The sequence below is a fragment of the Aulonocara stuartgranti genome (assembly GCF_965226115.1).
Source record: "Aulonocara stuartgranti genome assembly, chromosome: 18".
NCBI lineage: Eukaryota > Metazoa > Chordata > Actinopteri > Cichliformes > Cichlidae > Aulonocara > Aulonocara stuartgranti.
The window spans coordinates 35,150,720-35,178,630 of record NC_138954.1 but is presented as its reverse complement, the minus strand read 5'-3'; the positions used below and the strand labels follow the sequence as shown (position 1 = coordinate 35,178,630).

Genomic DNA, 27,911 nt, shown 5'->3' with positions numbered 1-27,911 from the left:
CTCGGCTTTCTGTGGTTTCTCTTCAGCTTTTTATCCTGTTATTTTTGCTCTCGGTCTCAGTCAACATTTCCAAAATAACAAATTTCCAAAATAGCAACACTTGAAGCTATGTGTGCGTGTGGATGCACTATCATTTGGTCATAACACTTTTCCTACTGTCACAAAGATTTTCAGACAATGTTTTATGGAGATGGTTGGACTTGTGCACTCAGATCATTACATTTTAGGACAGTGACGCAGTTTTTGTAATTTTGTCTCTGCACAGCACCGCAGTGGATTTTACTTCAACCAGCATGTGATTCAAGTACAGACAAAAGAACCGATTCGTTTTAAGTAAAGAAACTGTTGTTTAATACTTGGATGCAGTCTAGAGTCCATGAACATCACCAAATACGCTTTTCTGTTCTTCCTGTGTTGCTTCGTGCAGGTGCAGCAGTTCCTCCTTTTTTCCTGCCTGTCAGCTTAGACATTGTCATACTGCACTTAAACTATAACAGCTGAAATAACTCTAATAGAAATGAATACATAAAGAGACAAAAGAAACCTGGGAACAAGAGGAGCCTGTAGAGCATTTATCGAGCTCTGGCTGCAAAAGCTTACTGACAAGACAGTTTGAAAACAATATATTAAAAAGAACAAAGTTCATAACTTCATATTAAAATTTCAGGTCTGGAAAACACATTTGGGTTCAGTTTAATGACAAGTTGGTCTGTTTCTATATTTAAAATTAAATGACACGATGATCTGACATCCTGGCTTCCTCTTGCTGTTGAGTGTGTGTTGTACCTCATCTCTGTTCGGAGTTGAACGACGAGTTGTTTCGACTTTAGTGTAGATGCTTCAAAGATTCCATACATCCCACATCCTCTTCATGTAACCCCTTCAGCTTATTACACACATCTCATTATATATTAGCATTCTATAGCAGATGTATATGACAACATGAAAACTCTACTTTTATGTCCAGCTTGCACTGGGACAGTTTGTGTGAGGCGGCAGGAATGAGAATCAGCACTTCCAAGTCTGAGGCCGGAAACAGGTGGAGTTGCTGCCCCAGGTGGAGGAGTTTAAGTGTCTTGGGGTCTTCTTCACAAGTGAGGGGAGCAGGAGATGTATAGATGGATGGGTGATGCAGCCACTGTGCCGGTCCATCACGGTGAAAAGCAAGCCAAGCATAAAAGCAACCTGTGGTCATGAGCTGTGGGCAGTGACCAAAAGAATGAGATCACAGATACGAGTGGAGGAAATGAGCTTTCTCTGAATGGTGACTGTCCTCTCAGAGATGGGCTGAGGAGTTCATCTGTGAAGGGCTCTTCTTTGGTAGACTCTGTACTCATGATGCATGCTCAATTATCCAGGTAGCTTTTAAACCACAAAACACGCTGTGTCAAAAAACGGGTCCACCCCAAGGATCGGGTCCCGACACAGAGTATCATAGTGTACGCTGGTAAGTGCAGGAGGACTGGCAGGATTTATACATCGGGGAAACCAAAGAACCTCTGGCTACAACACAGAAGAGCCACCTCGTCAGGCCAGGACTCTGCAGTCTATGCACACCTACAGGCCAGTGGACACTCTTTCAATGATGAGGATGTAACATCCTGGACAGGGAGGAACGCTGGTTTGTGGGCGGAGTCAAGGAGTCCATTTACGTGAAAAGGGAAAGACCATCTCTGAATCGAGGAGGGGGCCTAAGGGTCCATCTGTCACCATCTTACAATGCTGTGATTGCAGCCATTCCCCAACTCTCTGTGACTGGGACTCATGGACATTGATCAGTGGGCTTTTATTATTATTATTATTATTATGTTTATCAATTGAATTAATTAAAGGAACTGACCTCACAGCCCATTGTTCATTCAGTCACTGTGCAAATGTCCTGTTTATAAGGTTGGAAACCTGCAGTCAGCTCAGACTGAAAAAGTCACCTGGATGATGACTAAACACTGAAAACGTCCAGATGAGCAGAATCAACCGTTGGGACTGTGTACTAAACATTACCCAGTAGTTCAATTGTTTCACGTATAATATTGAAACATTTGAAATTAAAGAAACGTGTCTCAGCAGTCAGTGTCGTCAGAATCATTTTATAAATATAAGCAATATCTTTTTCAACATCAGTTGTATCTACAACCGTAACAACACTTTGATTCGTCTGTTTTTCTGCACACAGTCTAATGGGTGGTGTCCCTGCAGGGACAGATATCAGGTTCAAGTTCAAGTTCAAGATATCAGGTATGAAAAGAAATGATTGTTCAAGGAAATCAGCAGCTGTTTCACACCTTTTCTTTTTCTTATAGTTCCAGGAAAGAGGCACATATGTTCTTGTTAAGTGCGTGTGTGTGTGTGTGTGTGTGTGTGTGTGTGCGTGTGTGCGTGTGTGTGTGTGTGTGTGTGAGGGGGGGGTGTAAATCTGAATCATTTCACCAGCAGCTTTCTGAAGCTTCCTCTTGGCCCATCAGTTTTGTCTGATGTGGCTGTCAAACTGCTGTTTATAGTTCTGTGGTATTATAACTATATAATTGTAGATGTGAATTCTCCAGCTGCTCAGCTTATCCATCTTTATAGACACACGACTGTCCCCATCACGTGGGTTCTTTTATCCCCACACAACGTCCTAAGAAAACAACAAATTGCATTCGTTTCAGATCTCTCGTTTAGTTTGGATATTATTCTTTCCAAAGTGGCAGCAATCTTATGACTGACGTTACCTTTAACTTCTCTTTCCTATTGTTGGACAGAGAACCAAAACTGAAATATGTGTGCAAAGAGGAAGAAGAAAGGAAGTGGTATCAGATATGATCAACTATCATTATTACACAGAAGTTTTACACCTTTGCAACCTGACATTGTTCTTATTAGCTATTGTGCTTTAGGGCAGTTTTTTAATGCTTTCAGATGTATAGATAATTAAAAAAATTTCCACACATATAAATGATTTTGTGTGTGTTATTGGCAGAAGTGTTTAAAGCCAACATAAATACAGTTACAACTGAAGTCTAAAGAAAAAAAATCCTTGTTTGCATCAGTCTTCTTTTTGTCTCTTTAAAAGTGAATCAGATGGTTTGGAGACTGCTGGAGTCCACCCTTTGTCTCCTCACACTCTACCCTCTGCAGGTCTGCTCTGAGACGTCCCCTTTAAACACTCGCTGATCACTGACACGTTCAGTTGCCGTGAATCTTCCAGTGGCTCAGCATTCTTGGGTTCCTTGTTGTCCATTTTGCACTCTCTCCACGGGTGAGTTTGATTGCCTTTAAGACATTAAAATCAAGGACTTTATTTTTTTTCAAAAATAGGTGTAATATTTATATGTAACTAAAACTTCTTTATTAACTCTAAATATTCAAAGCTGGAGATGCAGAATAAATGCAGGGGGGAGATGAAGGTTTTTCATCATGTCAAACGAAGCAGAGGGCTGTACTTAGAACTGAAAACCAGTTTTAGTTTTGATATTAACAGTCACGGTAACCTGATTGAAACTTACAAACTGAACTGCTTATGTAATAGGTCCAGTTATTAAATATAGTTTAAAGTATCATTAACATTTTATGATGACGTGTATTTCAACACACACACTTGTTGTGTTGATATTTTCTTATTCTATTGCTTATTGTTTATAACTATTTATGAATAAATAGGCAACCGTAGTGGAAACAGATGTTTCCATGGGAACTTGTGTTATGGAAACATCTGTTTCCATAACGAAACATCTGATCAAAATAATATACACTGATACTGATAATGAGCCTTTAACAATCATAGCATTCAAGTTTACAGTAAGCATGCTTGTGCAGGTATTAACTGATTTATGAGTTAACATTGTAATAGATTATTTATATGTGCAGGTTTGGTCAAACACACTTTCTCATACACAGCAAAATGTTTCTGTTTAGTGTTTTTATTTAAGTAAAGTAATGGGCACAAGTAAGTGTTTTTGCAACAGGTTCCTAGTAACAAACTGCTTAAAGATACAATTTAAAATTGTTTTTTTATGGTCTGTTATGTGTAGACGGAGCGCGGTTCATATCTTGTGTCTTTTTATGTGTGAATGATTCATCACTCAGTGTAAACTTTCCTCTGAAAATAGCGACGCACAAAGCCTCGACTGAAAGTGAGTGAAAAGACATCCGATGTCCAGCGACTAAACTCTGAAGGATCTTCAGAAAGTTTGGACATCACTGCTGATGAACACTTTTTAAAAACAATTTCAAACCATGACTCTTTGAAAGCAACATTTAAAAAAATTAGGGCTGGATCAAGACTTTTGCACAGGACTGTAACTCATGGCATATAACCCTTTTAATACACTTTTAACTTTAAATCAACCCTTAACTATTCTTAATAATAACAGTAAACCGTACCGATGTTTTAAAGTAAACTCTCCTGCAATAAGAATTGAATGCAGTGTTGAACTCAGCAGGTTGAACTGAGGGCTGCACCAGCAGTGAAACGAGATGTGATATTACTCCACGTCGCTTTTCTTTTGGTATGTTATCGCAGTCTGACAATCAAAGCTGCTACATGGTTTCTGTTGATGCCTGCTGCGGTTAAGTGACAAAATACTGAAATCTATTCATTTCAATGAAGAGGAAACATTACATGGAATACTTAATTGTGCAAGACCTGCAGATTTCTGCTATTGAGAAACGTAAAGATCTGGATAGCGATGACCTTTACTAGTTATCATGCTGCGTTTTATTAACCAGTTTTTAAATAAAACAACAAAATTTGCTCCTCGACTGACTGTTGAAGTCCATGTCAGTAAACCTGCACAAACTTGATTTGTTAATCGCACTTAGAATGGATTACAATGTTCCACCATCTTTTCACCACCTTATCTTGCATATTTTTGTGTGTAGTCCAGATTGGAATTTTGGAAAACACATAATTCCCATGGACTTAAATGCAACAGTAACATAAGGTATTAACAGTTAATGTTATGTGATGTGAATGTGACCTGAATGTAATGTAGATACATTCATACACTGGTGAATGAATGTGAATGTGGTTGTTCTTCTTCCCGAAGACTTCTTCCCATCACTGATGGGAATAACGGCGTTACAAGTAACGTTTTCAGTAACGAGTAATCTAACTAATTACTATTCCTATCGTTACAACGGCGTTACCGTTACTAACAAGAAAATGCAGTCGCGTTACTATTTTTCATCAAACAGACCGCATCTTACATCAGCTGAAGGAGCTGTCTATGGAAGTAATCTGGGCGCTACAGCTTTAAGCAGTGCCCAGCGCTCCACTGCTTAAAGGTTTGCTGTATGTTAGAGTTTTGTTTTATGCCTGCCTATGTTCCCTCTGTTTGTCCATGGTGTCACTGTGTCTGCTCGTGAGTCTCTGTTAAGGTCAGTGTCTAACAATGAGCCTGGTCCTCTAACAGACACAGAGTCCTCTGTGTCTGTTAGTTTCCTGTTTTATTCTGAAGGTCCTTGTCTCATGTGAGTGTGTTCAGCTTACGTTTCCCCTGCCTCGTCAGCTGTGATTTCTCCCAGCTGTGTTCCCCTCCTGTCTCCCCTGATTACTGCTGTGTGTATTTAAGCCCTGTGTTCTCCTGCCTGTTGCTGGTTCATCTGCCTTATATGGTGTTTTGTTCTCTGGTCTGCGTCAATCTCCTCCGTCATCCTGAGTGGTTTCCCTGCGTCTGTCTGTGTATCTGTGTCATTCTCCCCGTTTGGTTATCATTTCAGGTTTGCTCTTTAGTTTTCCCAGTTTAGGTTTACCCAGTTCTGTTTTTCGCCATCCTCGCCTTGTGTATTTTCCACCTTCTTTATAAAGCTTCCTCACATCTGAAGTGCCTGCGTTTTGGGTCCTTTAACAATTCCACACAGCTCATCCTACGAGCCGCGACAGCTTATGAGCAAAAAGCCCAGCCCTTTCGTGTTGGTGGAAAAATGCACCGTGTCGACCAATCAAATATGATATGGCGACATGACATTTGGTTGTTTAGGGAGAGGAGTGACGGCGAGAGAGAGAGAGAGAGAGAGAGAGAGAGAGAGAGCAGAAAAAGAGAGAGATTTGTGACGTTTAGCGTGTTTGGAGCGTGTAGTTAATGTGTTGTCTTGTGTAGTTAGTGTGTTGTGGATAGTTTTGTGTTGTGTGTCAGAACAATGAGGCGGCTGCTGTCTCCAGGTAGAAACAGCAGTGACACACCTGCTGCTGTCAGACCTGCAGGTATCAGGCTGTGATGTTTCCTTTATAGTGGACAGAAATTATTGTTTTGTAGTGGCACAAATCATTTGTGGCATCTTATTGAAGAACAGCTGATTGTTCTGTAAATAGTTTGAAATGGTCATTAAAAAAAGGTAAATGGCTGCAAATAACTTTGTTTGCAAAACTTGTGCGTAGGATTTTAAAATTGACCATTTATATTTGCATTTAAAGTTATGAAATATGATTCAATAAACATGTTTGTGGTTGTTACAGTAAAAATATCACTTTTTCTACTCGGATTTTATGTTTTTTGTCTGATTTGTGTCTGAACTGTAGATTCAGACAGGTGAGGTTGTGCTGATGATTCCAAACAAGGCAAATAAACAGTTTTTAAATGTGGAGGGAAAATCAAAAGTAGTTACAAATGGCCAATTCAGAAAAATTCAGAGGAAGAAATGTAGTTTCATTTTGCAATCTGATGGGACTGCAGTGGCAAGTTAAACATGTGAGGTATTTATAAATATTTTATTGTTTTTGCAAAAGAGCACTTTTAATAATCACGTTGTGTTGGGATGAGCCTGGTTAATGTAACATTATTCCAGATTGTTACATTGCAAATACAACAGCCTACTCTAAAGTTCAAATGTAAATGAGCCTGTTTTGCTGAAAATGAGTCATTTCTATTACACACCAGTGGAGAGGATCAGGGCTTGTTTAAGTCAGCAGTTTCTCTTCTCCGTTTTGAAACAAATGAACCCAACAGGATGGAGTATGCAATGATTGTGTCAGGGCTCTGTGTGCGGGTAGGCGGAGAGGAGGATCCAAGTGCAGGACTCGAACACAGAATTGTAAATCAGAACCTCAGCTTTATTGCTGGCATGAAAACCAAACGTGAAGTGACGTGACTACAGAAACCAAAGAAACACACAGGCATAATCTGAGGGTACAACGCGACACCGAGCATGGGAAAACACAGGGCTTAAATACACAGGGTAGTAATGAGGGAATGGGCAACAGAAGGGAGACACAGCTGGGGGAGATCAGGGCTAACGAGACAGGGGGAACAAAGCTGCACACACTAACCTAAGACACAGACTTTCACAATAAAACATGAAACACTAATAATAAACATCACTACAACAAGAGAATGAGAAAACAATCCAAAACACCAAGATAACTGAAACACAAAACACCAGAGAAACAAAGAATAATCCATGATGCAAAAGTAAACCAAAACATAAACTCAATTGCTGGGTCCAACGGACCCAGAACCGTGACAGATTGGGTTAGTTATTTCATAATGCTACTCTGTCCTTATATCTTTGAAAGGAGTGCCTTATATTGATCTTCAATAGTCCTGGCCATTTTTGTACCCATCAAACTGTGTCTGATAATATATAGCATGAAGTTGGGATGCTCTGTGAAATAGGAATAAAAGCAGAATGCAGTAATTTGCTAATCTCATCAACTTGTGAGAAGTTGGAATAAACTTCTTTGGAGCCCATTGCTCCTGAGAAACCAATTATTGTTGTGAATTTTACATTGGAATGATTACTTGTGCGCTGATTTACATTAGTGCACAAATATAGTATCATAGCTAGTTATATAGCTATGGGAATAATGGCATATCATGCTGTCCCTGAGATCCTTTGAGATGTTTTAGCAGAACCCTGTCTGGCAGTCTCACACTAAGGGACAAGGTGCCTAAACTCATCAGATGTTCCTTCTTGTGTTTTATGAGCATTTTTTTCCTGACTAAAACGAGTCTTTAATGTTTCTTGTGCCACAGGGTAAACCGCAGCCATGGACGATGGAGATGACCAATTTAGTATCTTCATGACTCTGTTTAACGACACAGAGACGACTGACCAAAGCTACGTGGTCAGTGAAACTGTCCAGCTCTGTGACAAGAAAGGTGTCAATGAATTTGGTGCAAAATTCATCCCAGTTTTCTACTATGTCAATTTCCTCTTGAGTTACCTTGGCAACGGGCTTGTCCTCTTCATCATCTACAAGTATGAGAAGCTCAGCACAGTGACAAACATCTTCCTCCTGAATTTGGTCCTGTCCAATATCCTCTTTGCCGCCAGCCTCCCCTTCTGGGCCACGTACCATCTATCTGAGTGGATGTTTGGAAATGCCCTATGTAAGATGGTCAGCAGTGCCTACTTTATTGGTTTCTACAGTTCCATCCTCTTCCTTACACTTATGACATTTGACAGATACCTAGCAGTGGTGCATGCAGTGGCAGCTGCCAAGAGCAGGAAAAAGCTATATGCTATCATTGCATCTGTGATCGTTTGGTGCATCAGTATTGCAGCGAGTGTGAAAGAGCTGGTTCTTCGAAATGTCTGGAAGCATGCTGTTACTGGACTGATGTGCGAGGAGTCCGGATTCACAGAGGACACCATGAAGCGCTGGCGTCTTTTCAGTTACTACCAGCAATTTCTGCTCTTCTTTCTTCTCCCCCTGTTCATGGTGATGTACTGCTACATCAGCATCACCATACGCATCATGTCCACCCGCATGAAAGAAAAGTGCCGTGCCATAAAGCTCATATTTGTCATCATCTTCACATTCTTCGCCTGCTGGACTCCATATAATATCGTCATACTTCTTCGAGCAATACAGATCTCCAGTTCCATTGAAGAATCGTGTTCTAGCGCAGAAAGCTTGGACTATGCACTTTATGTGACCCGAAACGTTGCCTATTTGTATTGTTGCATTAGTCCTGTGTTTTACACCTTTCTAGGAAAGAAGTTTCAGAGCCACTTCAAGAGGCTGGTGGGTAAGAAGATTCCTTGTTTGAAGAGACACATTAGCTTCAATAGCCAGAGCACCAGGACAACGTCACAGCGGACACCACACTCTTTATACGAGTACTAAACACCCACATGTGTGTTGGTCTACTGTTGTAACGTCTCTCACTGATGCATTCTTTAGGCCATCTGTCACCAATGTAACTGGCAAAGGTCAGAGATGATGGCCACAATCATTTTGTTATATCCCTGCAGCACCAAACCAGTCTGGCCCCGTGTTCGTTGTGTTGCGTTACAAAGTAATTACATTACATTTTTCAGTGATGCAGTAATGTAACATTTTACTGTAGCAAATTCAGTAATTACATTAGTTACAATTATGTTGTTACTTACAAAGGTTCTTCAGTTGTCTAAGTACAAGTTGGTTTTTACAGCACATTTCACAGACAGATGTCAGAGAGGCATCTGTGCACCAAGCAGATACAAAAACAAAATCTGTTTCATGTTTATATGGTTTTTTTTCTTCCTACTACTTGAACAACTGATTTCAGTTCATGTGCAAGTGGAGGAAAATGCTGGCGCTTTGGGAGATGTGAACATTTATTTTTCTTGTATAACAGCGTGGTAGCACAGTGCAAACTGCATCCAGGGCAGAAAAAAACTCTTTATACTGCTAACAACTTTGGCTCAATCATCGGCTCAGACAGCATGCTAATGCAACGCTAGCTGAGAACCCAGAGAGATTTTAAAGCTGAGTCTTTGCCAACCCAAGCTCAGCAGACAGAACTTGAACTGCAACAGGTACCAAAACGTGATTAGCAGTCAAACTTCCAGTGTGCTGTGGCGACCGCTTTGAAGGCTGGTTCCATCTTTGCTTTGCTGTCATTTTTGTGTTCATATGTAAATACTAGAAAGAAATCATATAGGTAGCCTAATATGCAACGAATCCTTCTCTTATTAAACATAAACATTGTAGAAATACTATTGAAGTGTACTTTTATTTGATACCTACAGACACTGATACAATTATTAGGCTACTTAAAAACACGTTGCCTTGAATTATATAATTATAATAATGCATGTGAAAGTTTGATATTCTGAATCTTTGTTTAAGGAAAAGTTTTTTAACTGGACAATCTAACGTTTTAATCTAATACTCTTCACTCCACCCTGATAATAAGCAATCTTTAGTTGACTTCACTCGTCTCCTGCTGCGCCGCTCTGTCAGATTAAGTTTTAAACCTGCTTCATGTTTGTCACGTGTTTAAATCAAGAGTGCCTAACTGAAATCATCCAATAATGTTCTATTTGTGTTAACATGTATTAGACTCATACTCAAGAACAGCTATGAAATTACTTTTGGTATGCATACTTCATGTGTTACGTTACAGCTATATCTACCATAGTCATGCTGTAGAATTATGATTATGTGTTGCCGAAATGAAACAACTGATTGTCTGGTCAGTCTCTGGTTTGTGATTTTCAGGCAGCAGAGCAGAGTGGGATCATATATTTGAGAAAGTGCGAGCTAACAGCTCTATGTTTGCTGGATAAAGTGATGTTGGTATTAATCGTTTGTAGGTGTTATGTGGATGTAGCCAAAAAGCTGAATGAAAAGATCAACCCAGGATGCTTCTGGAAACATGTATTATTACCAGGCTGATATGTAGTTATGTTATAAACCCATATGTTATTCACAATACAGAAAACATTGCACATTTAAACTGAGACATCAAATTCAAAATGAACTATTTGATTTGACACAGGCTTTTTGGAACTGGGGTTTCATTTCAACAGTTTAAAGCTACTGAATGATGACGTTTTGGCTACTTCTGCACCTACTGCATATTTCTGTATTCTGCTTTATGATTTGATGGTTTTTATATTGACTGTTCTTGTATTGTAACATAATGTATATGTTTGCAATGCATCTGTATCTTTTAAATAAACTGTATGGATGATTTAAACTTTTCCTCACTGCCGTCTGTCCTTTTATGGAAACATTTATTACTACTTTGGGAGTCTTAGCAAACGACCAGATTAGTTCCCTTTTCTGACAGAACATCTGGTTGTTGCTTCCTGTCACATACGCATTTTCTAGTGAATCACCTCATGCAACAGGACAAAATAACTATGTATTGCAGCAACATGCTGAAATGATGAAATAGGCTTGGTTATCTGTACAGTGTGAGTCAGTGTTGTTACAAATATTGTTCGTCATTTTCATAAACACTGGCCTGAGGATCTGGATGGCCATCACCCTGAGCACGCCGTATCTACTGAGCTGGGTTGGGTCTGGTATGCTCCAGCACTTACAGCAAGAAGGTTCGTAGCTAAAAACCCAGCTGGGGCCCATTGATACTGGGATGGTGTGACAGGTAGGGGGCAGGACACGACCACGATTCACCATTCAGGACATCTTTACACACGGTTGCTGTACAAACCACAGCTGCAGCTCTCCGCTCACAGCTCGACATCCACATCAGCAACAACACAACAACAGGCCCTAGTTCATTTATGTGCAGGGGAGGAGTGATGTGCTGATTCCGCTCAGGTGCGCCAACCTCCCCCACAGCCACGCCACGGACCACGCCCCGCCACATTTGAACGTTCTCCCTGTGCAGCAGCAATTCATTAGTAATTCCAAATTGGCCATGGATGTTAGATGAAGGGTATAACATTCGAGTTGTGTTCCTGCCATCAAATTCAAAAATGTTTTTTCTGAAATATTGGATATGTTTAATATGTTCTATTGTCAATTATAACCATTATGACTGTAGTTCATAATGGTTATAAGAAGAACAGTTAGATGTACTAAACAGATTCTTTGTAAATAAAAACTGTAAACTGCCACAAGCCCCTGAGCTATGCTTTTGAGCAGGTATGTAGGTAGACTTGGTCTGCAGTGAGTTCCAACCTCACATATAAGATACTAAACTATGACTTGTTTACCAAGTCATGGATGCAGGGAAGCTATGCACTGGCTAACCCGGCGACTTCAGAAACCCTGAATGACCATGGAGGACAGCTACAATGGATGACTCCAGAATTTTCCATTCATTAAATAAAACCTCTGCACAACATCTAACCAAGTCAAGAACAAGAGGTTTGTGTATCATGTAAGAGCCTACAATGAAGAGGCACCAGATGGAAATAGAAAAGGTTTACAGCATGGTGTGACCCACCGGTTACACTCAAGAACAGGAAGGCCAGATTAGACTTAGGAAACATCTGCAAACTGCACAGATGAAACCAAAATGAAGTTGTATCCCGATGACTGGAAATGGCCAAAGCATATCTCATCATCTGTCAACGAGTTTAGAGGCAGTGTTATGGCACGGGCATGTATAGCTGCCAGTGAAACCAGCCTACTGAATTCTGAGGTGCACACCAAATGCTGCAAATCTGATCAGACAGCATGTTACAGTGCAAATGAATAATAACCCAAATCACAAAGCAAAACTGAAAGAGTTTCTCAAGGCAGGTCAGTCAGCTGATCTCAAACCAGCAGAGTGTCACAGTACTGGGACCGCAGCGTTTTTGAGTTTCACTGTATTTTGTTATTCATTTGTGTTCTAGTTTCAGTTTAGCTTATCTAGTAAATCTCTACGATGTCCAGGTTGGCGTTTTAGTCCTTTGGTTTTTAGATCCTTATATATCATCTCCCCCTGTACTAAGTCTCCCTGGTTCATGTTTGATGCCTGTGTGGTTCTTGTTGTCAAGTTCATGGCATGTCTGCGTCTCGACATGTTTCCTGTTTGTTTCAAAAGTCTTGTTTCCATGTTCTATGTGCTTTGTTTACACTTGCCCTGTGGTGTCATTATGGTCAATTGTGTCAGCTGATTCCCCATGTGTGTTCACTTCCCTCCATCACCCTCCTGGGTATTTAAGTCTTGTGTCTCTTACTGTTAGTTGTCAGGTTGCCTACTTACGCTCCCCCCATGCAGTCACAGTCATAGTTAGTGTCATAGTCACAGTTAAAATCATAGTTTACTTCTCAGTTTAAGTCACAGTTAGAATCACAGTCAAAGTTATAAAGTCATAGTCTGGTCTTAGTTCTCACTTTTTGGTTTTGTAGTTCATGAATCAGCCCAAATAAGGCTCGCTTTTGTTTTGCAAACTTAGCACAGTCTTCCTCAGTGTTTGCTTTTGGGTCCCCTTCCTCCCTCCACACAGTCTGCCAGTTCAGATCGTGCCAGTAGGACCTGACCATGCCGGACCCAGTGACACAGGAAAGAGAAATTATTCAAGCTGTGGAATCACTATCGACTGCATAGCTCCGGAAAGGAGGAATGGGAAGGGTTAGTACACCAGATGTGTGTCAGTCTTTCCCTGGTTGTGGGAGGGGCTACCCCCGATGGACAGTGACTTTCTCAGTACCATTCTGCAACTCTGTTTGCAACTATAGAAAGTAGCTGTGTAAACTTCAAATATCTGCTCGGTTTATCAAGACATCACATATTTGCAAAAGCGCTCCGATGTTTTCGGAGACGTCTGTTACCCACCAGCTCGATAGCTGACCGGTAGTTCAAGGCTCACTAGAGCCGGCGAGAACAGCAAACTCCCGACACATCATTTTCAAACCCCCGTGATCTTTCGCTACTCAGGTTAAACATGATATATAAGTCACTTAGATAACTTAAAAATGTTATCGTTTGGCTTTTTTCAGTGTTTTATTTGTTCGTCAGTAAATCGGTTTGGCTGAGATTAAAGTTATAGTTTTTACACAGCTGAATAAACGTCAAACAGAAAACTGATAAAACAGAAGTGTGAGATGATAGAGAGTTTACTCCAGTGTGCTGTTATATTTTAGATAGAAAGAACAGACGAGGAGCCAGCCAGCAACTACTTGCGTCAGTTATGAAATCAGCTGAGCTCATCCAGCCTCCTCATGTTTCCACTGGAGGTTCTGGTCCTCCAGCCATCCGTTCCAGCTAGAGGATCCGAGGTGCCCGTCCAACCATCTTCTGTCTCCGCTGGAGGTCCTGAGGGGTCGCTTCAGCCGTCTGTCTCTGTTGTAGGTTCCGAGGAGTCCATCCAGCCATCAGTGTCACCTGCAGTACCACCACCTGCTCCATCGCTTGCAACTGCCACGCTGCCATCTGGTCCAGCTACCTCGCCTGTGGTTGCCACACCACCGTCTGATCCTGCCTCGTCTGGTCCTGCTCAGCCCGCACATCCACATCTAGTACCTCACCGTCACCGGCCACTTTCCAGGCCAGCGGCTGGGCATCTTCAGTGTCATGGATGGCCTCTTGAACTCTGTCACCGCCATCTTCCACATCCTCAACTGCTCCATTGTCGCCGCTGGCTCAGAGGTTGGCGCCCTGAACTGTTCTGCCATGGACTCCTCAGGGGTCGACCTCCTGAAATAAGGAATATTTAATGGCTGTGTGGCCGACCTTCAGGTTGATCTCCCGAACAGTTAGATTACCGGCTTTTGTGCTGCCAACCTCCAGGTTGACCTCTAGAACTGTTTTGTTACGTTGGACCTTCAAAGTTAGGCTTTTTTGACTTGTTTTGCTCATGTTTTGGTCTGGGGTCCCTTGTTGAGGTTTGTTTATTGGTTGGTTTCAGCAGGTGGATTTAGTTATGTTTTGGGCTGCTCAGTCGCTTATAGTTGGTCAAGAGTAGCTAGCAAAGGAAGTGATCATTATGTCAGTTCACAGATGATGATGATATCATTATTTAATGCATCACCTGACCTTTCTGCTAACTATACAGTAAATATACACCAATCAGGCATAACATTATCATCACCTGCCTTATATTGTGTTGGTCTCCCCCCAAAAAACAGCCCTGACCCGTTGATGCATGGACTCAGTTAGACCCAGCCACCAGGGGGATGGCTGTAGCTCAGGAGGTAAAGCAGGTCATCTACTAACCAGAGGATGGTGAGTCGATCCCAGCGTGCGTGCCAAATATCTTTGGGCAAGATACTAACTTCAAGTTAATCTCCAATGCAGTATGAATGTGAGAATACCTAGGAAAAAACTATGGAAAAAGGAGCTTGTATGAATGAGTGAATGAGGCATAAAGTGCTTTGAGTGCTCAGGTAGAGTAGTGCATATAAGAGCCGGTCCATTTACCATTTACCCCAGGGACGGGCCCAAGGTTTGCCAAAAGCATCACACTGCCTCTGCCAGCGTGCCTTCTTCCCATAGTGAATCCTGGTGCCAGTTGTTCCCAGGTAAGCGACATACACACACCTGGCCATCGATGCAGTGTAAAAAGCAATCCGACCAGACCGACTTCTTTCATTGCTCTGAGGTCCAGTTCTGATGCTCACTTTTACATTGTTGGTGCTTTTGGTGGTGGACAGAGGTCAACATAGTCAACCTGGTTGGTCTGGAGCAGCTCTGCAGTGCACGGTGTGCTGGGACACCTTTCTATAAGAACCAGCTTTAACTTTTTGGCAATTTGAGCTATAGTAGCTCGTTTGTTGGCTCAAACCACACAGGCCAGCCCTCGCTCCTCGCATGCATCAATGAGCCTTTACTGCCCATGGCCCTGTGACTGGTTCACCACATTTCCTTCAGTGTGCCGTCTTCAGGTGCCATGTTTTCTTTTCAGCAGGTCACAGCTGGGGAGACAATGGGAAGTGAAATTAAAGTGGTAACAAGCATTTTGTGAAGTGTTAGAGACACAAAAACTGTGAAATCCACCGAAAAAGGGGAATAAAAAGGAACATGAGGAACAGAGAAGGGGCTTTTCCTTCCCACTGTTGCTAAGCGCTTGTTTGAATGTAATCATTAGGTTTCTCTCTATAGCAACCTTAGATTAATATATAACCTTACTATGTAAAATACTTCAAGATGGCTTATGTTTGGATTTCACACTGAATAGAAACTGACTGACGGTGTGTTAGGAATGAAATGATTTAGCAAAGTTTTTTTTGTGATTTTTATATACACATTGGAACTTTGCTTATTAACTCTGTGTCATCAATTCAGCATCAATTCAGCACAATGATTGAGTTGAATATTGAGACTGACATGTTGAGCTGCAGAGGGAATTGCAAACATGCTTAAACTTCATAACTAGTTAAAGTCAGGGCGATATTTCTCTGTGCCAAGAGAGTCCGAACAGAATGTCCCGGACTTGGATAATAAGCAGAGAACAACAGGCTGAGAATTGCTATATAATATTAATATAGCGAGGTTAGGTTAGGGAGGTGTTTTTTCTTTGTCTATTTTTTTCCAAAAAAGGAGCAGATGCAGACGAGGTCAGACGAGGATGAAGTGCAGGAGAAGATCCACTCGCAGGATGGCACGACCGGCCACATCGTAGAAGAACACAGTCATAATCAGACTTGTTCTTGTTGTGGTATAAAAGTGTATTGCAGGGTCATCCTTTGTGTAGAGCAGACCGTTGATCCAGCGCTGAAACTTCAACTGCTGAAACAAATGAAATCTTTTAAAAGATAATCACTCTCCTGTTCTTCCTTAAAGAAACAAACACTAACAGAAGTGGGTTTAGTAACTATTTATGTTTAATTATTATTTATTTAATTATATATAAATAGTTACAATGTTAATAATGTTACATAAAAATAACTACATTACACCTGAAAATGTGTCATTTAGTTACATTGCCAAGGATTACAGTGTCTTAAAGTGTACCATCATTAAGCTCCGTCTAAATCTTGTTTTTGTGAGAGTAACCTGAGTGTAAATACTTTTTACACTGTTTTTTGTTTGTTTATTGATTTTGATCATGAAGTGAAGTCACCCAAAAATGCGCTTACATTGTAAAAAGGATTTCATGAAGTCCTGAAATTTGACTATAAGACAAAGAAGTTGTCATCATTCATTTATCCTTGAAGCCTCATTAAGAGCTGCTTTGTGATCATTTCTAAAGAATATTTCATTATGTTTATTTCTTTGCTCTTTACAGGAGCAGGGACACATCTGTGGTGTGAGCGCACTGTCTTTAGTATGCTATGGTGTAAACTGGCCTGTTTTTACTCCGAACCATTTCTATATATTAATTCAGGCCTTTTGTTTTTGTGTGTTTAATGTATCTTTTAGTCTGAATTTGTGGTGTGAGTCTGTCGTGGAGGCTGATTTCCATGTTTTTATGTTAAAAATAAACTGAAGATGATATTTTGTTCCAGGCCTTTCTGTGCTTTGTGCCACCTCTCTTGTGTTTTCCCTCCGGGACGCGTGCGGACCCTTCTGTTACCCCTCTGTCCCCCCTCCTTTCAAAGAACCCTGTATTGTTGTACATATCAGACCGTACCAAGTATTGTGGAGAGTGGGGGTGTATCGATTGCTCCTGCGGTGTATTGATTGCTCCTCCATCGCACTGTCTGACCACGCACCTGGAGCTCGAGGCCCGGCCCGCAGCACAGTCGCGTCCCGCTCACAGGCTGGTACCGGAGGGTGTCGTTTGAAGTCAGCTGGGGTGCCGCTTGGCAGATTGATGGGACAGGAGAGAAAGCAAAGACGTACACGACGCAGTGGGCGGACAACCATTGCTCCTGGCTGCTAATAAAGGAAAACCGCGTCTCGGCTGTGTGTCGCTGGAACAACAGACAGCCCAGCGGAGGGAACGCGGCACGGGATCCCGCCTGCACCTGCTTTGTTGTCTGTGCTCGTCTCGTTCACCGTGCGGATAACATGTTTCATCGGAGCGCTTTGTTACTGCTGCCCGTCTTTTGTAACATCATCAGCAACTCCAGCGCTGCATCCTCAGCATCCCGTAAGTAGGCTGTCGCGCGCGCGCGCGCACGCACACACACACACTACCGTAGCAACCGAGGTTAATTTGGAAACATTCATTCATATGAAAATTACGCTCGTACCAATATTTCTGTCTAACGTGTAAAAGGATTGGGCTTCAGTAGAAATAGCAGCTCTGCGTGGAGACACACTCGTGTCTCGGTCCACCGTGGACTTCTAGACAGAATCTCAACAACACATCAGAATAATAGCATGACCAATACACACCATCTGTGACTGTGTAATATATCCATGCATGCTCCACAGATGGAGCTATAAATAGCAGGAGTCTCAGTGTAGCTTGTATTTATTTAGATCACAGCAGCTGTTCTGTTCATGGAGCTGCTGATGCAAAAGGTAAGAGCCCCAGCAGTCACATAGAGCCCTTCAACAGGAAGAGATCTCCGACAGAATGAGGCTGAGGGAAGGGCAGCCATCTGCTGCGGCCGGTGACTGGCTGGGCAGTGATAGGAAAGGGAAAAGAGGAGCATCGGGAGACCCCCAAAGACCACACAGTATAAAGCAGGTAGAACTAATCACATGTATTAGGGACATATAAGCACATATGGAGGAGGGAAGAAAGGCATCATGAATGCACACAGGACAATAAAGAAAAAGTTGAGAAAACTCTAAATGCCAACATGATCCACGGGCTTTTTGACTTTTGTCTTGTTTTTGACTGGTTCTGGTAACTTGGATAATCTTATTAATCTGTTTAACGTATTCATGTGACGTAATCAGTCAAATGTTTGGTTTGGCACAGGTTTTTCAGCCAAACACTCTTCCTCATACAACCTTCCCATTTATCTACACTTGAGACCAGTAGCAGACCCAACCCAAAAACCATGGGCATCAGAGCTTTTTAAAATTTGACTCTGGATTTAATAAGGAGCCAATAAGAGTAACTGAATATGACAGAACTGTGATCTTTTATTGGGCTGTGACCAGAGCCCGTATTGATTTTGACACAGAAATTCTGATACCATGACGATAGTTACTCTGAAGTGGACACATGGAAGAAATGAACGGATGGATAATTTAGTATAAGGTACTGTGAGCAGCATATTTACCGAGGCTCCAGTTCTGCTGGAACTAAAGGGGGCAGCACATGCATGCAGCTGGTGGTGACGAAGAAGAATAAGGACCCAGCATACACACTGAAAACTACAGCTAGGCAGCGCTGCTCCAGCTCAGTGATAAGAAGGGCAGAGTCGGGTATGAAAGTTTGTTGCATTCAAAGTCAGTGACCAAAGGTTAACAACGGATAATATGCAACCAGTGCTATCATGCTTTTTATACTGGGAGAGAAAATGCTTCCAGTTTACCAGAGCACCTGAACATCTGGCATCTGTTCAAAGAATTACAGGTTTCAATTCAACATCAAGCAGCCTCCAGTGTTGCCCTTCTGTTACTGTGAAAGACACACAAGTGTTCTCTGAGGCCATTGTAGAAATGCTTAAGCTAACATAACTGCTGTTTTAGCTCACAGTAGCATTAACAGGCTACAGCAGCCACGCTAACATCAGGCTGTGTCGTGTCCTCTCGTGGTCTATCACCACCGTGTCACTGATTTTAAAGACGATTGTGGTTACGTAGCTGGGACAATCATTTTAATTTGCTATCAAAATGGGAATCACATAATTGTACTGGGACTGTTCCCACTACTAATCTTCTGGTATTGTGACGTCCCTGCTTTCTAGGCGTGTTTTTTAATTAAGTACATACAATAATTAACAAAGGTTTGCATCGAGTATGCTTTACAGCAGGACATTCTGTTTTTTGTTTTAAAAGATAATAAATAAGACACAGAGACAAAATAGAATAAAATAAATAAGTAAAAGCATAGACCCGGGGTGTCAAGCTCCTCGAGCGCCAGCATCCTGCTTGTTGTTGAGATATCCCTGCCCTACTGGCTGCTGATTACCTGGATCAGGTGTGCTTTGCCAATATGAAGCTTCAAGGGCAGGTTAGTTGGAAAACGAGCAGGACAGCGGCCCTCGAGGCCTGGAGTTCGACACCTGTGCTGTAGACAAACCAGTGAAGAGTAGCACTGATCGGTCCCTCAAGTCCAGTCGTGTTAGAAAATTCAGAGAGGGATCCACGTCCACTCAAACTCTGTTAATTTCCTCCGGACTGAATGGAGGATTTTTTGGGGAGTGCAGTATGATGACAGCTCGTTTATCCAGTGTTTCTGAGGCTCTGTTGATTTCCAGTTTTTAAGTGCACACTTTTTTGCTGCAGTCGATGTAAGCAACACAAAGTGTCTCCGACTAGGGTGCAGTGTTAGAGACGCAACATCTCCAAGTATCCAGAACTGAAATCCACACAGCTAGGGTTATGGTTAGGGTCATTGTGATCGCAGCGTTCCAGTAAGCCTGGAACTCCAAAGCATTTATGTTTGTTTTTATATGAGACATGTGAAATAATGTGACCTCTCATATAAGCTTTAAGTGCTTCTCATATGTTTGAATGTGAGGAGGTGTTTAGGTTTACCTCTGGATACACGTCTGGTTTAGTATTCATACAAGTAATAATTTTGAGGTCTTCTAGCAAATATCCTGTAAATCTCCACCCAGAAGGAGGAGAAAGAGGCTCAGGTTGGTGAAGCTTCAATTCCATTTTTATAGGACTGTGATCTGAAATGGTAGAGGAGTGTCTGTGAGGCCAAAGACATGTCAGTTCTTCAGTGAGTATTAGGAACAGTTGAATAAAATGAATATTCTCTGCTCAACATCACTTAGGCCCAATTCTGTCAGGCCCCGGGTCGGAGATATAGAAACTAGTTTTCCATGGAGCGATCCATTGACGGGTTCAATCACCGCCCAAACACTTTGGACTTTGCCTGCTGTATTAAACTATTAAAAAATTGTGGGTCATCTAAATGTGGGCCATACAAGGATACCAGTACTATTCTGTTCATGTCCATTACACAGTCTATCAAAATGAACCTGCCATGTTTGTCTTTCTCTGTTGAATTTAACATCTATGGTTTTTATTAATAAGCCACACCTTTAGCTTTGGATAACGAATAAAAAACATGGCCGACCCAGTCTCTGCACGATTTTAAATGTTCTCTATTAGTGAGGTGAGTTTTTTAAGATATGTTAATGCTTTCTTCTTTTTGATGGGGGAGTTACTCCCTCTACATCAAACACAGTCTAACCGTCCTGTTCAGTTTACACACTGCAAATGAATCTTTCCCTGGTTAGGAGAGCAGCTCAGAGTCTGACTAAGCCTGCGACTTGTTGCCAGATGTTTACGATTTCCAACACTTACAGAGTCAAACGTGGTACAGAGAGAGTGGAGAGGAAAAAAAAGAAAAAGCCATCCTGTAATCTCCCCATGACAAAAACGCGGGCAGGTAGGACTCCATCTCTAACCTTGAGCGCCTCAGCGGAGCGTTCAGAAGTACTGTCATAGCTTCATAAAGGAACAACCAAACCAGTTCACAGAAAATAGTACAAAGTAGCACGCATGATAACCAGTTGTTGCATATAACAAAACAGTGTTTAGACATTTAAGGTGCAGCTGATAGTTTCTCATTTCAACGTTTACATCATCATGTGTAACAGTGGTTTACTGTAGGCCTCTTCCACACTGGACAGGAAAGGTTCCACCTCAGATGGAGGAAAAACTTCATGTCAGAGCCACAGTTTGGTGGGATAGGTGCTGCTGTACTCAAGGTTCTTCTCTCAAAGTTTTTTCTTCACCTTGTTGAAAGTGATCATCTCGATGGTGTAGTGCAGGTAAAAGGAGGCTCGGCTAGTATCCAGGTACAGTCCCTTTGTCTCTGGCCGAGCGGAGCACTTTGTCCTCATCCCTGTAGTTGAGAAACTTAATAAGGATAAGCTGGACCCCATCCGCCGCTCTTCCCAAGCAGTGTGCTCTCTCTATGATGACCGTTGCTTGGAAGTGTTCCTCCCCATAAAGCCTGGGATGATGTAGCCAAATACATCATCACCCTCAGACTTCTCTGGGATATTAACAATCGTAACATTAGCTCTCCTGCTCTGTGCGTTGGCCAGGTTGTCTTCATTAGCTCCATCGTGTCTGCTTTGCAAAGAACTGAAGTCGTGTTATCACCATAATACAGCTGTTTCTGTCCTGGATGCATTTTCCCCTGTACTCGCACTTTTGCATTTTTGCCCAACAAAAATAAAAGTAACGGCCACATCCATGCTGTAGACTGTTTCCCACCACCGTGAACTAAAATCATCTGATTGTAGTGCAAGTGCAGCTGGAACTGGTAAGTAGAATCGATACCACCAGACTAACGAGTCTGGTTCTCTACAAGAGTGCGCTCAGCTTGCTACCAGCTGGTTGTATTTTGGTTGGTAACATGTTACTTTATTTGGTATTTGTATAAATCAGGACATTCGCTGAGTGCAGATGTAATAGTTAAATGTGAATTTATGTCTAAGCAGACAGTAACACGTGATTTTTGATGACTTATCACAGTTTATTGGTGTTTTATCAGAAACTGATTGCCTGTAATTGCCAACTTTACCCCAGTTAATCACAAACTTGGAGCAGAAGTAGCAGCTTGACTCTGTATTATGGCAACATTTATGTTGGCTTTCAGTCACAGTGTTTCTGTGATCGATAGTCTGATTTTGCAGCAAGAAAACTAACAGTTTAACTTAGAGGACGTAATCTGAAACTCAGCGTATTGAAAATGTAAAGAATACAATAATACTGTGTGGTGATAACACAGTACCGTGGGGTGTTTGCTGATTCTGACCTCTAATATGTTTCTTTGTACGTACATGCATTCCTAAATATATGTTTGTATCCGTTTGTCATTTCTGGCGCCAGTGAAACACTCCGACTGTTTCAGCCTTTATAATCATGTCAAAATAAATTGGCTGACGGCCTTTCAGCAAATATTTCTGTTGCTTTTTTTGGCTAATTTCCCCTACATGTTATTTTTAAAACTGTGTTTTAGGTCATTGCTGAGGTTGCTGGGTTTTCCTGCCTGTGCTCAAATAACTGTTGAAGTTCATGCATTTAGTTTTGTTTCCATTTGAAAAAAGTCAGCTGAGTCAACATCTTTGACCTTGTCAGCCGTGATTGGAGCATCGATGTTCATCACTTCACAACAGCTGGTTAAAAAGGATATGGTCAAAAGTTGGTGAAGAATGTTTGATCTAAAGTGAACCAAATGTCTGCCTTGATGACGTCGGTTGACAAATTGTGCTGATTCAAGGGGAAATGGCCCAGTACAGTCGTCTGGTTTCATTCTTTATCCCTCATGTAAAACTACAACAAAGCAGCAGTTTTGGTTTAGACTTCAGTTCAGTGCAGAAACAGAAAAAACATCAGAAATCATTCACAGTTTTCTTGCATTTGCATATTAAAAATGATGATGAAGAACAAAAGCATGGATGGAGGTTGTTCAGTGGTCGGGTGAACAGCAGTAGGGCTGCTCGATTATGGCAAAAATGATAATCACGATTATTTTCACTGAAATTGAGATCTCGATTCTTTGGCGATATTTATTTAACAATAACAATGTGTTGAATAATGACTTTAAAGATTGTCAAAAAATAATATAAAATAGTGCAAATACTGATAACAGTGCAAATGTTTGCAATATAAGAAATGAAAAATGTAAACATCTGTGTTTAGTGAACTTTGCAGTGTTGCTCTGTGGTGCAGCTACGACACTGTAGCAAAGTTTACACACTGTGTCTACTTGATCCACGTCTGACTGAACCCATAATGTTTCCACACCACTGAAGGTTTTTTACCTCTTTTCAACCAACAGCAGTCACTCTCCTCTCCAAATAACTTCTGCTTAGCTTTCCGAGCTTCCCTCGGGTCCTCTTAATCAGCGGTCCCCAACCCCCGGGCCTCGGACCGGTACCGGTGCGTGAGTCGTTTGGTTCGTTGAGGCTCAGGTGTGAAATGTATAGTTTTCAGGGTTTTTATCGGTTTTCAGCGTTATTTTGTTATTGTTTTTATCGTTTACTCTGTTTTCCTGGGTCTTTTCACGTGTGTTATGAATAAATCTTCTTTTTTTCGGTACCAGTACTAGTTTTATTTTGTTGTATTTATCCGCGACACCTTAAAGGCCGGTCCATGAAAATATTGTCGGGCATAAACCGGTCTGTGGCGCAAAAAAGGTTGGGGACCGCTGCTCTTAATTGTTGTGACACGTGTTCGAAATGCAGAGAGGTGCGCTCGATTTGCCACACGGAGCAGCGCGAGAGTAAAGCACGAGGGAGGGGCTAATAATCGGCTCAGTCATTTTTAATGATCGTTGAAAGCCCAGATTGTAAATTAATTGAGCAGCCCTAAACTGCAGGCGGGTCAGCTTCCAGAAGCAGCAGCGCTGTCATCACACGGGAAACTAAATTAGAGCCTAGATCAACTCTGCACCACTCAGTTTATTTTTCGATGTGATTAAAAAAGCAGTTAGACTGGATTTGTAGGAATATCATTGTGGTTTTGCAGCAGGAGCTCAGACGTACTGCTGTCAGAAAGATCAGGTGGAGACGCTGATTTCAGGTCGTCTGCTGACGACGTCGTGTTTGTCGCCTTTCTTTATGCTGCTGAATGCATGCGAGGCTTGTTTTGTAATGCATATGAGCAAGCTCATCACTATGCTCAGCACCTGTCTCCCTCTTTCTCTCTCACACACACGTGTTATACATCGGTTATGTTGCTGTGCTGAGTGTTTCTGCTCTCTTCCTCTGATAGCAGATAGTGTGTAGTTTCAGCAGATAATAATAATAATAATACATTTTATTTAAATAGCGCCTTTCAAAGCACCCAAGGACACTGTACAACAGATAAAAACTGGAAATATACACAATGGTAAGAATAGAAGATAAAAGTTAAAACATACAGAAATTTAAGAATAGGCAATTTTAAACAAATGAGTTTTAAGGGTGGACTTAAAAAGAGAGAATGAGCTAATATTTCTGAGGTCCGGGGGTAGGGAATTCCAAAGTCGAGGGGCAGAGCAACTAAAGGCCCTCCCTCCCATTGTGATCAGACGAGCAGAGGGAACAGAGAGAGAAAGAGAAGATGAAGATCTGAGGCAGCGGGATGGGAGCTTCATCTGTAATAAGTCAGAGAGGTACGGTGGAGAGAGAGAGTGAATAGCCTTGAATGTAGACAGAATTATTTTAAAATGGATGCGAAATTTGACCGGGAGCCAGTGAAGTTGCTTCAGGATTGGGGAGATGTGGTGGGTAGAAGAAGTCCTAGTAATAATACGGGCAGCAGAGTTCTGGACACGTTGGAGCTTGGAACTCTAAACTCTCTAAACTCTAATCAGAGAATCTCAGACGCAGTCATTAAACATCTTTTTGTTGTCATCACACCCAGTTTCATCAGTTTCCATCCAAATGTTCACAGAGCTGAGATCAGCAGCATCAGCCTCACACTCCTCCTAACCTCCCAGTGTCAGTTATACAGATGAGTTAATGTCGGTGATGTCGTGTTAACCTTGGCTCGAACAAACGAGTGGGTTCAGTCAGCTTTCAATTGTTTGATAAACAGACGAGAACATTGGTTCTTTGTACAAGTGGAACAAAATGTCCAAATGATGGATTTTGGTGTTTGTCTGCTGGGTATTAAGACACATCAATCAGTTCTCATTAGAGTGTAAAATAATGTCCTCAAAGCCAACTTTGTTATCAACATGAAGAGCGGATTACGTGGAGTTATGAATATTTACCTGAAAACGCAGGTGAGCAGCTGCAAACGACTGCTGTGAGTTCGTGCTGCTGTTTTCGTGTCTTGGATGAGGATGCGATGTAGAAGTGCAGCACACGGTAAAACGTTGGCCTGTTGGTAGCATTGAAGGAAACATCTGTGGGCTTCTGTTTCAGGTTCAGGGAAGTGTGAGGACAGCTTGGCCACTCCTCTTCCTTACAGCTCCTTCACCGGGTCGTCTCTATACAGCCGAGGAAACGGAGCCGGTTATGCCAAACTCAGCCGGAAACAAGGTATGCCTCGGGAATCTTGAGGATGAGGTTGTTTGTATTTCTGGGTTGTGGAGGGGTTAATATTAAACCGGTTTCTGGGTCCATTCATGGCTGCATTTCCACAGCTTTGGTGTTAAATGTCAGCTTCTGTTAAGACTCTAGCTCACAGTGCCGACATGTATTAGTTGTATAATTGTGACTAAATAATTATGTCGAAGAAGAAAGCGGTTTGCAGACTCCTGCTGAGATGCAGCTCGGCCCCTCAGCTGAACATGTTTATTGAACTTTGACTTGGACTCAACATCAACATAAAGTGTTGATCTTGTCATAAACGAACACTGAACACTGAACAAGCTGTTCTAATGCTCAGTAACGTCTCAGGTATCAACGTTTTTCTTTTTTATGTGACTGTAAACATAACCATGATTCGTGGGTTTACTGGTTCCCATGTGAAGTTTTACCTCACCTGACTATAAACATCTGGCTGCCTGTAGAGCATATGTAAATGTTAACAGTATAAAATAATAATGACCATTTAATTTAAGAGATGATTAGATTAGACATAAATGAGAATTGATATATTTATTCTTTAGATACATCATCTGTGGGCATTTTTTCACTGTTTTTAAAAATCACATTTGGCATGTGAGCTCATGTGTGCAGTGTTTTTGGCTTAAAGTTCGTGTGGGCAAAGCCTCAGAATAATTCTCCAGATAAAGTAGTGCAGACACTGAAGACGATTAGGCTCTAAATGTCGTTTTTTCTTCATCTACTCACTTTTTTCTCTGACATCTTTAACCCTTCCCAAACTTACAACATCCCAAAATCTAGGTTCTGGAGGGTGGTCGCCATTGGATACAGACCGTTACCCGTGGCTACAAGTAGACCTTGGTTCTAAGAAGCAGGTGGTTGCCATAGCAACACAGGGTTGCTATAGTAGCTCTGATTGGACCACAAAGTATCGGCTACTTTACAGTGACACACAGAAAAACTGGAGACCTTATCTACAGGATGGAAACATTTGGGTAAGGAAATCAGTCGGACCGACTTATCGACACAAATATCATTTCAAGTCGACGCTGATGTTAAAATATTCCACCTGTCAGGGTTTAGGAAGACTAAACCCTGACAGGTGGAATATTTTAAATTTAGATCTGTGGCACGGTGCTATTACTGAAACTATTACTCCTCTTCCTTCTAGTCTTCTTCTTTTGCTCCTCGTTCTCACACTGTAACGTAAGCCTGTGTTTAATGTTGCAGTGTGAGTCAGTTTCACAGGTGTGGACCTGTGGTGTGTATTTGCTCCGTTTAGAGTCTCCAGTATTTATGGATTAATGGGTACTAACCATGTTATTATCAGGACAAAACCTCCGATTTGACTTCTGTTTTTTTTAAATGTAACACCAAATCACATCAACAGCTGCCTGAAGGTGTTTTTCACTTTTCTAATTAACCAATGAAAAAAAAACATGTGGTTTAATGTTATTTGATTCATTTTCTAATGAATAAAAACTACATTTAGATCTGATTTTCTCTTTAAAACAAATGTTGTTTCAGACATTTGAAGGGAATGTGAACAGCGAGGGTGTAGTTCGCCACGAGCTGCAGTATGCCATCCTGGCTCGCTACATCCGTTTCATCCCAGTGGACTGGAGCAGGGCGGGTCGCGTCGGGGTGCGCCTGGAGCTGTATGGCTGCTCATACTGTAAGTGCAAGCTGAAGATACCTGATTGAAACACCATGCATGTGATGTGGATGTAGATTTACAGTACATGACCTGTGGGCACCTGCGTCTGGCCACTACAGGATAGGCAGTTCTTGAAAACTGGAAAGTACAAGTTCATCCTTTGTTGGACAAATATACACTTCTTGCAGTTGTGCCTCTGTGCAGCACGACAGTGGATTTAAAACCCAATGAGGATTTTAATACCTGGATGAAAATCCTTTGCAGGAGTCAGACTGCATGGACATCGCTGTGGACCAAAGATGTTCTGGTGCTGCTGACCGGTGCACCACACAGTTTGCCAAGTTTTTGCGTCTGTCTGAACTATTTAGATCTTTTGCACCGCACACAAAGGCTAAAATAAACTGAACGTTTGGTACCAAAATAGACGATATAGACAAGTCAGTGAAACGCAGTCAGATTAACAGGTAGCAGCAGAAAGCTTGTTTAAACAGAAAGGTTTTTACTGCTTTTTAAAAGAATCACCAGACGTGGTGGTAGACGGTCCTCGTTACTCTGCAGCCGTGTTCAGGGAACAACCAACAAACTCTGTGAGCGCAGACAACCAGCAGCAGCAGCAGCGTGTAAGACGCTGGGATAAATAAT

At 41.8% G+C, this 27,911-nt stretch overlaps 2 protein-coding genes across 3 annotated transcripts in view; both read left to right on the top strand.

Moving 5' to 3' along the window:
• Nucleotides 1-3,105: 3,105 nt before the first annotated feature.
• Nucleotides 3,106-10,889, top strand: ccr12a (chemokine (C-C motif) receptor 12a). Its single transcript, XM_082514052.1, has 2 exons — nucleotides 3,106-3,238; nucleotides 7,953-10,889. Exon 2 carries the CDS (start codon nucleotides 7,967-7,969, stop codon nucleotides 9,047-9,049), a length of 1,083 nt encoding a protein of 360 aa, XP_082370178.1. The 5' UTR covers nucleotides 3,106-3,238; nucleotides 7,953-7,966; the 3' UTR covers nucleotides 9,050-10,889.
• Nucleotides 10,890-17,169: 6,280 nt separating this feature from the next.
• The window catches only part of cntnap2b (contactin associated protein 2b), a 43,157-nt gene continuing 32,415 nt past the window's right edge, over nucleotides 17,170-27,911 (top strand). The window contains exons 1-4 of one of the 2 annotated variants that reach the window (XM_082513991.1): nucleotides 17,170-17,625; nucleotides 25,487-25,603; nucleotides 26,414-26,607; nucleotides 27,140-27,287. In XM_082513991.1, coding sequence (XP_082370117.1) covers nucleotides 17,544-17,625; nucleotides 25,487-25,603; nucleotides 26,414-26,607; nucleotides 27,140-27,287 — 541 coding nt within the window. In that variant the 5' untranslated portion in view covers nucleotides 17,170-17,543. Of the gene's footprint in view, nucleotides 17,626-24,478; nucleotides 24,730-25,486; nucleotides 25,604-26,413; nucleotides 26,608-27,139; nucleotides 27,288-27,911 lie in introns of those variants that run through there. The other variant, XM_082513992.1, reaches the window with a different exon arrangement.

Bases quoted from the DNA above. Each gene is read 5' to 3' on its own strand.
- ccr12a (XM_082514052.1), top strand. From the start codon at position 7,967: ATGGACGATGGAGATGACCAATTTAGTATCTTCATGACTCTGTTTAAC.